Source organism: Plectropomus leopardus, chromosome 18 (genome assembly GCF_008729295.1).
Source record: "Plectropomus leopardus isolate mb chromosome 18, YSFRI_Pleo_2.0, whole genome shotgun sequence".
In the NCBI taxonomy this organism is placed as follows: Eukaryota; Metazoa; Chordata; class Actinopteri; order Perciformes; family Serranidae; genus Plectropomus; species Plectropomus leopardus.
Window position 1 is genome coordinate 17,846,453 of NC_056480.1, and position 12,922 is coordinate 17,859,374.

At 39.2% G+C, this 12,922-nt stretch overlaps 1 protein-coding gene across 1 annotated transcript in view; it reads right to left on the reverse strand.

Moving 5' to 3' along the window:
- The window catches only part of gabbr2 (gamma-aminobutyric acid (GABA) B receptor, 2), a 167,259-nt gene that overhangs the window by 92,314 nt on the left and 62,023 nt on the right, over positions 1-12,922 (reverse strand). The window contains exons 3-5 of the mRNA XM_042505973.1: positions 9,909-10,010; positions 1,778-1,843; positions 57-245 (exon numbers count right to left, since the gene is read on the reverse strand). Of these exons, the coding sequence (XP_042361907.1) occupies positions 57-245; positions 1,778-1,843; positions 9,909-10,010 (357 nt within the window). The remainder of the gene's footprint in view (positions 1-56; positions 246-1,777; positions 1,844-9,908; positions 10,011-12,922) is intronic.

A 12,922-nucleotide genomic window follows, 5' to 3' on the forward strand; every position in this document is an offset into this window, starting at 1 on the left:
GAAACACTGAATAATTTAATCGAAAAACACTCTTCTAAAGTACAATGGTCACTCACCCTGCCAGAGATGCCCTTTATCTGGCGAGCGCTGAGGGGCTCAAAGTCCACACTGATGTATCCCTCCATTGCTGTGAGCAGTTTCTTGGTGGTGCAGTTGGTGCTGTTGGCCTGCTCCCACCAGTTGCCCTGGTACCAGCCGGGAATAATCCACTGGTATTTACTGCCAAACATGTTTAGATTATATGCCTGGAAGGGGTAGAAAAAAATGGAGGTTGAGGCAATGTTACAGCAGGATATACAGTATGATATATGAGGTTTAAGAATATCAAAATCATGAACTACGCACCCAGGGTAAAATATATCATGAGGCCATTGAAAGTCAAATTATGTTACCCCAAACACTGGAACAAATGTATACAAAACAACAGATTTCTTGGTACAGCTTAAAAAGACACTGGGTACATCCACATGCCCTCTTATATTGCTATTATTATTTCATACCTTTTTATGTATATGACAGGCCGTTTTGCAAATTTTACATTTTCAGTTAAACTGTGTGGGATATGCTAGTATTATTCCAGTTGTAGGAGGATTTTTTGGGCATGTATGCAGCCAAATTTGGAATATGAGTCTCAGCTCGAGTTTTTACTGCAGTTTGCAACACAAAGCTTCTCTTCTGTCCGCTCTGTGTTATTGTCATGGATACGTGGTACACAAACCAACTCACCAACCATTTGCAAAGCTGTTGGGTAAAGATGCATGCAAAAGAAAATCACACATTTCTGGTCAAAAGGAAAAACACACCTGCTTTTAAAGGTTTTTGGATATGCGCAAATATTGCAGCGTCAACCTTTTCAAGGAGGTGAAGGAAGGAAAGAGAGAGTCCGACAAGTCCGCAAACAGTAGGAAATTGTAAAAAAAAATCCTATTTTGATGCAAAAAAGCCAAAAGACAAGCAGCTCCAGCTATTCTACTTTACCATACTTTAATGTGATAAATAACATAGGGTACATTACATTAGGGTACATTAATCAGAACATGCACATAATGTTTTTTCATAATAATGGCAAAAAAACAGACCATTTTGTGCATGTTAATATACTCAATGAAGCATTTTCCAATTTAGACATTTGGAATATGCCGGTGTTATTTGGGTTTCAGGGACATGTACACAGCTCATTTGGAATATGTGTTTCAACTGGCTGCCTGTTGATGGCCGGCTCTGTGCGTTCTGTTGGACACATTGCCCACAAACCATCTGGCAGAAGTTTGCAAGGCTGGAGAAGAGACTCTTGCCCAAATGAAAAGAACACATTTCTGGTGTGAAGAAGAAACAGACCTACTTTTAAACATCGTGAAAAACGTATATATTAACAGGTTTTTGGATGTGCACCTATATTGTAAAGCCAACCTTTTCAAGAGGATGGTTGAAAGAATGAATGAGGGAGGCTGAGTTTGCATGGTCCAACAAGTCTGTAACCGGTCAGAAGACTTTTTAGAAATATCTTGGCACAAGTGACAGTCGCACCACTCTTCGATATTTTGGCATGATGAATGGCATGTGAGGACACGTTAAGAGGAGTTTACACGATGTGTTAATGAGAATATTAGTGGAGTGTTCATTTTAATTAGCCATGTAAACAGCTTCATAGGAATACTGTCATTGTGGGAATAAAGGCAAAAAGTGGAATATTTTGTGCATGTAAACAGAGTTACGGGTTGACAAAATTGACATCTGTATGCTTTCACTTGTAACTGAGTATAAGCTGAGAACTTACACAGCAGAAGACTTTGGAGGCCAGGTTCTCATCAAACTGGCCAATAATGATTCTCACATCGTTGTCCTGAAAAAAAGAGAAAGAATAAGACATCATGACTTAAATGGCTTATATGAGCCCACACATTCTCACAAAATGTTACAGCAAATACAAGGTATCTCTACACTGTGAAGTGTATATTATACGATAGGGAATTATTATATAATTGGAATTATATTCCATTGCTGTCATTGTATAGTACAGTGTCCATTACATTCAGTGCAAGCTTGTCATTGTGATTGTGACCCTTTGACATCACTGTAATGCTGCAATATATGGTAAGCTTTTTTATCGACGGAAGTTGTCTGCACAGTCAATAGGACAAAAAAATATATCTTCGCTAGTATCAGTTTCCATGTTTGTGATGCCTTTTCTTGGCAGTCTCCAACATCACGCTTAGCAAACGGACATCGAATCACTCATGTTGTGTGATCTGTATTTTTATCACTATGTCTATCTCATCAGTAGTTAAAAAGTATGTGAGATCTAGATAGCGGAGCAGTGGCTAAGAGGCTAAGGCAATATCAAGTCACAAAGTGCCGATCCATAACAACAGAGATTAGTGTCAGCGGGCAGAACTGCCTTCCTTGCCAACCAGAGTGAAGAGCACAAATTTACATGGGGATTCAGAGCACATGGCCCGGTGATTGACTCAGTAAATAATTCAGATTGCCTGGGTGGAAGTGCAGCATGTTTCACGGTGGGGAAAAAAGATCAGGCTCAGGGGCCAACAGTCTGTCATTTACTGTGCACACGCATAAAGTACTGTACAACACACAAGAACAGGCCAACACAGGCATATAGGCACACAAGCGGAGGTGACTAACACACACATTTCAGCACAGATTTGTCCCCAAATCTAATTCAATAATACTGACACAGGTTTGATGAATGTACAGACTGTGTGGTCAACAAGGCGGGAGATGATGTGTGATGCATGGACAGTCTGCCATAAGGCCCCTATTCAATTGTGACAATGCAGACAGACATATCTAGAAGGTCAGATTTCATTGAGCAATACAAAAGAAATCTGAAGACAAAGTATCAATAACGGTACCAAACATAGGATTTAATGGAGGACCTACGTTATTATTTTAGTATTTGTCATTTACAGTTGACTTGCGACAGGATTGCTATTCTTTAGGAAAATATTCATAACTCTTTCAAACCTGAGCAAATTGGCTGAGAAAGAACAGAAAAAAAATGTAGAAAAAAAAGAAAGAAAAAGAAAAAGAAGCAATAATAATTATAACAAGAATAAAAATAATTCTTATTTTTACCTTCTAATAATTCTTTCTCTCTCTTTAAAAATAATTTCTTGCAGTTTTTGGGAAATCTCTCACCAAATTGCTCATTGCCTTTTAAACCATGTTTTCATCTTTTCAAAGGAAAATCTAACCAGGTTTCTCAGATTTCAAATGTTTAGGTGCATGTAAAAGGCATATCGACGCACAAGAAAACTGAAGTTGTTCCAGGTTTCAAAGGCTTAATACTGTATGTATTTTCTGTGGTAATGTCATGTACTTTGAGTGCTACATGCAGTTCTCAAGTGTTCAGTTACATCTTTTCTTGATTAGAAGAAAAAGGTGATAAAGGTGATAAACACACCAACTGTAATTCCAATGAACCCACTGTATGGTGTTCTGCCTTTATTCCAGATAATGAGAAACCATTATGAACACAGTTCATGAAGTCCTCTTCCCTCAGGCAATCTCTACCATATGTCAAACATCCGCAGATCAGAGGGGGCAACCAATCACTGTCATCTTTATTCCAATTCCTGAAGGCAACCAGACACACAAGGAGCTACCAAACAGCCAAACATTGTAGTTAGTCCTCCAAAGACATTGGATATACTAGATAGATTATATGAAGAAATTAAATACATTTGAATTGGTCAGTTAGTGGAGGTGGGTGAAAAAATTCAGATCAGCATATTTTATGTAAATTAAACATTTGGTAGCCTACTAACACAGCAATAAAATCAAATGTTTTTTCAGTCCATTACATAAATGTTGCTGCAAAAAAATTATTCGAAGAGATGAAAAACAGAAAACTATCTTATTCAATAAAAACCTATGCTGACAATTTTTTCCCTTAATTCATAGATTAAAAAAAGGTAATAAATGGTGAGAATATTGCAATTTATGTTATTGCAATACTAAACATATTGCAAAACATTTGAAATCATAATATTATTGTATTGTGACCTAAGTATTGTGATAATATCATGCTGGGGGTCCTCTAGGGACTTCCACCCCTATTGTTAGATGATGACGGATAACAGACAGCTAAATAGATGCTTTTGTACAGCTTTAAAAATCTGCCCTTAAATTCTACTGCAGCTCTAACATTAATATTACCACAAGATCATCTATATAGGTTCCAACATTGCATATGGGACACACACACACACACACACACACACACACACTCACAAAAGACGATGAGAGCTTTCAGAGAGCCGAGCAACACGATCAAAAGACTTCTCTGGTGGTTTCTCATCAGAGCCAGAGAGCATGCTGGGGCATTTATGGGGTCTTTTATATGGAGCCATTCGTGTTGTTCCACTGCTCTGGCACCATCACAATGTGTAAGTGTGTAGATGTGCAAGAAAGGCAGGTAACAACTCTGAACTTTTCTGGGGTGCACTCTGCGTTATTTTAATGTGATGTGTGTGGGTGTGTGTGTTAGTATGGGGGTTGAAAGGGTCACAGAGGACAAGATGCACTTACATACACTTGTGTGATTTCTCTTTTCTACTAAAAGTCCCACGAGTGTATGTATGTTCATCTGTGTGTGTGATTCGTACAACAGTGCTAAGCAGACACACGTAACACCTAACACACAGACGTGTACGTATATTTTTGCATACATCCTGCAGCGGCGTGTGTGTGTGTTCATATATGTACGGCGCAACATGCAAAGGGTTTGGGTGAACTGATTATCAGTCGGCGTGGTGATCATTAAATAGTCTCCCAGCTAGCTAGCTCAGATGTATCATAGGCCTGAAACATGCTGCATCAATCACAGTTAAACTTGATAATGACAGCTCAGCAAAAAGGGCTTTTAAATTGGAAAATGTTTGGGCTAAGGAGACACAAACACATGTCACCATAAATTAACACTCAAAGACAGATGGAGTATGACTTTCCATCAGGTAGTTACTATGATAACTATTAGCCTTGAGCTGAATACTTGGATGAAATGAGTATGTGGCACACATAATGTGCATTTTACCAGTACAAGTACCATACAAGTAAAATGTGTCACTATCTGTACTTGTGGTGAAGGAAAATCCTTGTTAAGGTAGCGGTGTTTAATTTCTTATTCTTGGGATTGAAAATGATCTGAAGCTCGATTGTGATGTTCAATCAATGCAGCGTGATTTACTGCTTTTCCTGCTTTAAAGAAGTCTTTCACCCATATAAAGAAGCCTCATGCATAAAAGTACCATGTCTCTGCAGTAGAAAGAAGCAAATACTTGTGAAACTAGTGCTACATGACCAGGGGAAAGAGAGAAAAGGGGTGCTTTTGCTCAAGACGTAGAAAAACCTACAACTACCAGATTGTTATGTGCCTGACGTAATGTGGAATAGTCCGTGCGAAACAATGGCTGCCAGCCAGATCTTTCATTATATTCTGAAAACATTTGAAGCAAGAAATATGCAACGCAACAACGGTATCTTTAAAAGGCAGTTGTTTGAATGGCCACTTGAGGCTGGCTCCACAGAATCGATCGCCATAGACCCACATGTTAAACTGCCCAGCTTTGAAGCAGAAATAAACATGTCTACAGCATGGCACAAAAACAATTTTGGCTACTAAAGCTAATTTCCCCCTTAATGACAACTGTGCAGGGGTGGATATTTATACAACACACCTGTTCGCATTTTATTAAGGCTTCAAGTTACACATTAATCAAGGGCGGGCCGCTTTGAGTGACACGCTGTCTGCAAATAGTGTCCTCAGTCAGATCTACCCCACACTCCAGCCTCTCTCCCAAATAAGTGACTCAGTTGTAGCAATCACACAAAGATGCAAATACATACACACACGTAGGACTTTTAGTAAATAATCACACAAGCACATGTGCGTGCGTCTTGTCCTCGATGACCCTTTCAAACCCCCATATGTTAATGGGTTAGTGTGTGTGTGTTTGTGTCTGTGTGTAGTGCCAGTGGCTACTTAATAACACTGTCCTTCCCTGGAGGAAAGGCACTTAACCCAAATGACTCCAGCTATGGCCAACGACCACAGCCTCGGTATAAATTCTGGCCTCCCTGGCGACAACATGAAAAGGCTGTGTAGTTATAGTCGAGGGCATGAGTGAGTGTGTAGTGTTTGTCTATTACAGATGGACTAGGTCACTACACTACCTCATTGCTTGAGCTTTTATTTAACTATAATTGTTCTCAAAGAGGGTAGTGTTAAGGGCAGCCTTTACTGCTTTATCCATGACAGGGTTGTTTGTAACTTTATGATGGTGATTTATATGTGATAATTGTTTGAGTAATATTGTACCTCATAAGCCCAATCAGGCACTGTTAAGGCTTATTAGGCACACGCACATACACACACACACACACTGTACTAATGATGGTCTTTTATGAGCTTGTGGGAGACGTGATTTGTAGACTGGGCAATTCGTTGCTTCTACCCACTAAACCATCCCCCCGTCTGTTTGTAATGATTACTGTGCAGTGAGTGTGTAGTGTGCCGATGTGATCAAGCACAAACACATGCAGGACATATTTGTGTGTGTTTGATCAATAATTGATCCTAGGTAAGCACTAAATGTAATGCACACTGTAATGACTACAGATGTGGCATTATTATCAGAACTGGAACTAGCAGGCCTTCGAGTTAAAAGTCATTATGTGCTGCAATATCAGCCTGTTTTACCTTGTCAACAAACTCAAAAACAGTCTGAAAACTGTAGGAGTAAAATTTGTGTGAATTGGTCTTTAAAGCTGGATGTGAGAATGACTGTGTTTTTTGTTCACAGTATGAGACTCTAACTGGCACTATTTGGGGATTTGGACCAGCAGAGGTGCTTCATCAGTTTGAAAAGAAAGCCGAGAAAACACTGCAACAACAGCAGCTGTTCTGATGATATTATCAATAACAGATATGAAATGGACAAACATATAATGACAAAATCAGTGCAAACGATTTGTCTTGAGCCAATCCTCTGCGTTTTCAGGCACACAAGACAATGTAGCATGCAATAATGTCTGTATAAAGAAGTTTGTTTGTTTAAAACTGGGATTCTATTATTATAGAATCATGGTTGATGTAAAGTGCCATTACACAGGCTGATGAGGTTTAGAATATGGGCGCTCAGTGATGCATTTATCTAATATGGTGGCGAAGAGTGCTGCACTGATGCATAATCACATTATAGAAATTATTTTTCCAATCAAAGGTCAGCTTGCAAACTCAATAGTTTCTTGCCACTGATGCCTCAGTGTCAGACTTTAGTCCTCAAACATCACAACCTGACAGTAACAATGAAATCTAAAATTAGAAATGGCTGCTCTTGAAATGATAAAATATCAATGGAGATAGATTTATCTCAGTAATTTATGTGTTTAAAGATGGGTAAATATAAGACACCTTACAAATGTAGGGAAAAAAAGATTTTTTAATTCATAAAAAAAAATTTGCAAATATAAACTTGAGCTACAAAAACACAAGCACATTCCACAAATAGAAAAAACCTTTCTGAATACATTCAATGAATGACAAATAAATGAAAAGCATTTCTGAATGTCTTCCTAACATTTCCAACTTGCAGTTTTTATTTGTTTATGAAAAGGCATTTGGTGATCTCAATTATACACCTGCAAATCTGCATTTTACACAGACAGAGATCTGTATCACCACCTGTATCACATTATCAGGTACCTTCACATTATCAGAGAATCACTTGCTGACGACTTAATTTTGACATTTCAAAGTAAGAGCTTAAAGTCTGTCTATAAGCTGTGTTTTTTTAATAACCAGAGATAAGTAAAGTGCTTTCATTTTTTATTTTGTTGATATGACCCAACGAGCATTAGTGTGTTAATTTGTTCTATTGAATTATATAGCACACACTTTTATATAAATTTCTGTTTTAAGTGGGCATGAGGATGTGTGTGGGCAACTTTCAGGTCTAAAGCCCATTTAAGGTCTTTGACATTAAGGTGTTGATAACTGAATTTGTTTGGAATTGTGTCCATTTTATTTTTCTTTGTTCATATGTAGACACAAATGATACTGAGACAAGTCTATCCATACTCAACCACATTTGAGAGTAAAACAGAGTAATTCATGTATGCGTGCAAAACATTTTTGCATCAGTGAGACAAAAATGTTTAAAAAGACATGGACCACCCCTCGTTACATCATATCTGAGCAGTAAGAGTCCTGAATGCATTTTAAATAATTAAATCATTATAAATAATAAAGTGTTTTGGACTTCATTTAGATTTCAGGGCATTCTTTCTTGTGTGGCCCTTCAGTAAATCAAGCTCCCTAAATCGGCTCTCAGTCACATAAATGTTAAAAATCCCTGGTCTATAAAATGTCTGCTAGCATTGATATTCATGAAAAAAAAATCTGAAAAAGAAAAAACTTGATTGTGAGTAAGATGAGAATGCAGTGTGAGTGTATGTGTGTTTGGGCATGTGTGTAAGCCTGCCTTTGTTTTCTGACGTTTTGTCAGCCTGTCCAGTAACAAACAGGGAACTTGGGACAGAGAACAAGAGATGAAGATGAAAAAAAGCAGAAGGCTGCTTCGACGCCTTACAGCAGAGATGCCTGTCTGCCTTTTAAATATTCCAGCTGGATCGCAGATGTAAGTGCTCTATTTGTGGATCACGCAGTGACGCCACAGCCCCCTTATCCCCCACACACAATCACACAACAGTGAACCAAAAAAAGACCAGCCTTCACAACCAAATCTGTGTCACCCTTTACCTCATCATATTACGTAGCTGTCGGGGGAGACAGCAAACTGCTGTTGCGAGATGAGCGGGAAACGGACCATTAGGGTGTCGGAGGCCCCCCTCCCGACGCCCACCCCGCCCAAACGTTCTGAAAAGCTTTGGAGGCGACACTGTGATTTGCATATTTAGAATTGATCAAGGAAGGATGGTGTCAGCTTAAAATGTCAGCCCTCAACATGCAGAGTTACACATATATTTTAGGAAAGACAGCTTATCCTCCTGTTCCTTCTCCTTCCCTCTGTCTCTTTGTCGCTCTGTTCTTGTAACGTTGTAACATTAATGTTCAATACGTTATTCCTACCACTCACATATCAAACCTTTTCTTTCTCCTACATTGCTGTCTTCACTTCCAACATCTTTTCTCTCACCAAAAAATGTATTTATACTCCCTTACACTGGCACCTCATATTTTACTAAGTTCACCAGCCACTTCATGTTCATGTGTTTGAGTTACTAACATTGACAGTGTTTCCTTCTTTAAACTGTACATGCACCGACTCACTCTGCAAATGAGGCCAGATGCATCTCTGATTGCCTCTGGAGATAGTTTGGATAATTTAGCCACCACACTTGACTGCATTTACATCTGAATTTCATGCAGTTTTGCTTCATCAAAGCAATTACGATCACCCATGCATGTTAAAACCAGTAGTAAATGGTGTAAAGATGTACAGGTCTAACATCTCAATGTTGGCCCAATAATGGTCTCATTTCGTTCTGTCTCATTTCCTTTCAAAGGAGAGAGGAGAGAAGATGAGGGGAAAGAAAATACAGAATCCTGTTTGCATGTGTGTACGTGCATATTTTCTGATTAAAAGGACAATCAACCATCCATTAGTCAGAGCAGGTCATTATAGGTCACTGTAGAGACCCCTCCAGCCAATACAGGGTCCTCGTTAGGCCTCCATGAGTCTCGCTGAGAACTGCCCTGCTTTGCTCGGTCAAAGTGGGACAGTTCTCTTATAAATTATTCATCATCCAAACTCAATCCTTGACTTTGGATGGCATAAACTATAGTATTAAAGACATACAAAACAAAAACTGTGACACAAAATCAAAAAAAAAGAATTGTTCAGCGCCCAGGCTGGATGACTCACCTTGAGTTTCTTGACATTGACACAGGGGTCGTTGGAGAAGCTTTCTGTGTCTGCAATCTGAATGTCTGCTTTCTCCAGCTCATTAGTTAGATCGTTCCTCACCTACAAAAGAGAAGAAGAGAGAGAGTGAAGAAGAGGGCACATGAGTATGGTTGATAATTTACTATGTAAGATGTTTACCGCTCTGTTCTTTTGATTTCTCATCCGACCCATTCTTAGTTCTGGTATTAACCTCGATGAATGACTAACCTGACACACCAGATGGTTTGTTACACAGAACCATCTGAGAAGCCGTCATTAGAAACTGTTTGGAAAAGGGCAAGCGCTTAAAAAAATAAATAAATACCTGGCAGGTGATTAGATGAACCATCTGTCTGTCACCGTCTATCACTGGCCAGTCGGGAGAAGAGCACAAACATTTTTTCCATCGAGAAAAGCTTTCAGTGTTATTCTTTGCTCTTCTTTTAATAAAGAAATACTCTGATATAACTGTTGCTGTTGCAGCATCTCTGCTTATCTATTTGGGAGCCACCTACTCACAGGATGCTGACTGATCAGAACCACTGGTGGTTTAGACACAAAAACATAACTATTTTCTATTTTACGTGAGAAAATATTCCTATTTTCTCACGTATGTGTGTCTAAGAGACCGATGTGAACTAGTATTTTTGAAATTGGTCCAGTATAGAGCAAGATGGCAGCAGCCAGTAGTTGCACAACAGGCCATAATGTAAGCATATGAAGCATATGTAATTGAACAATGTCACTGTATCTCCATTAAAAGTGGTGACTGTTGCCATAGACAGGCTCAGTTTGTTATTATGAGTGCCTCAAGTGTCTCTTTACAATTCACTTGTTCCGGTCTGTTTGTTATTGTCTCATCAAGCAGAAGATTCATTCTAAAATCTCACAAGATCTCATTTGTTGAAAGAAGAAAACAGTGGAAACGTGGGTGAGATTTGAAAAGAGCAGTAAGTGGAATAGTTTGTTTTGTTGGAGTACAGACACCATAGTTTAGGACTATCTAAAAGATTTTTAGTGTCATGGATGATTATTTACCTGATTTATACAATGTGGATGAGGCCTTTTTAATTTTGCTGGACGTCTGTATTTATTTGAGAAAAAAAGCCAGCAACTACCTTTGCATGCACATAGCTATGTGTATCTGATATGACATATTACTGTCCTACACTTTCCACATACATTGTCACATGAAGTGACAGGGACTGTGGTGCATAAGGAATTGGCCATTCCAAATTGTCCCGCGGACAAGAGGAGTTGCTGGTCTACCACTGCCTCAGATAGATCAGATAGTTTGTGTTATTGTCTGACTTTGGTGAATCTAAAGTAAGCCTCTTAAAGTCCAAATCACACAAAAACACAAACAAAAAACTTATCAAATAACTGATCAGAAAAGATTTTCTGTCACACCTAAATCTCTAAAATCCATCTACGTGTCATGATCAACATCACATCCATAAGTTCTAAAAACCCCATAAATCCCCAGGAGAAAAACACCATCAAGTTGTAGTAAAAGCAAATACAGTAAGATGGACTGTTGAAACAAAAATGTTCAGTTTGATTTATCAAACAAGACGATCACAAAATATCCTGCTCTCAGTTTTCCTACACACTCAAAAATTTGTACTTCCAGTGTTCAGATCTCATATCAGTATACAATGTATACACTATGCAGTGCAGATGGATAAATGAAGGCTACAACATTCTGAGCTTGTGTTTGCATGTTGAACCTGAAACTGTGAATGGAAATGCAGAAAGACAAGCATCTTGACATCACAACATGACAGGGACACATTGGCCCCTGAAGACATCAAAACCGTCATCATTTTGATTTAACTCTGTCCGATGTCAAGTTGTAACATTCACAATGTACAACATGCATTTATCACAGTGATACGCGTTTTTCTCAGAATGACATGAGATAGAAGAACTGTATGCTTTGAATTATAACAACTGGTTATCTGAGGCCTGACATGTGTGCAGTGCTGTAAATGTATCTGCAGCAGCTGCATGTCTGCTTTGATGTATCGATTCAGTGGAATGGTGGGTAATGGGATCAGAGAAGAAGGAGAATGGAGCAGGTACCCCACCGCGATGGCGAGCTTAAGGTGGTTCATCATACTGCCTCTCGCTCTCTCTGGCCTCTCACAAACACACACACTATGATTCATCCCTCTGGCTCCCCTCCTCAAAGCTACAATTTTAGAAAGAGCCTTCTTTTTTTCAGTGCCGACATTTTGACTTGTCATAGCAGGAAAAGCACAGGTGTAACTAATAACATTAATGATGGCTCTATTCCATTTAGGTGTTCCAGGAAGGCATGCCAATGAGCCAGCATGCACAATACCAGGGCCCTGGCATGGGAGCACCTATATGGAATGCAGCCATTTTTAATGTCACACCTGTGTTAACGGTTCAAAACGTCTCATTTGAGGAAGACCTACAGTTTGCACGCTCAAGTTTACTGTTCTCATTGTCTTTCTTTGGCCAATTTTTTCGGATGTCCTCCGGCCATGCCCTGCAGCCATCGCCCTCTCAACCCCCACCCGAGAGGCTGGCGTCAGGGACCATGTCGAGACATCAGAGAGGGTGTGCGCTCAAATGATCATGCCAAGCTCAGTTGGCAAAGACAACATGTAACAGCTAACAGATGAAGGCCCTGTGTGTTTGCCCTACATTCTTCTGTAATTGTGTATGCGTGCCATACGTTATTCATATTCATGTGTGCTATATTGCTTCAAATACATACTGTGGACCGCCTTGGCAATGAATGGAATGCAACTCATTTATATGCACAAAAACAATATTCCTTGAGTGATACACCACCTAAAATCTATGTTTAGCATGGAACTTGTCTGTAGTTTCCTTATTGAAAGAGAATGGCGGGTCAGCTTGAATTTAGATTATTTATAATGACAGGTTGTCATCACAGAACAAAGGCATCAAAACATCAAAACAGCCTTGAAAACTTTTCAAACCATTCCTGCAACATA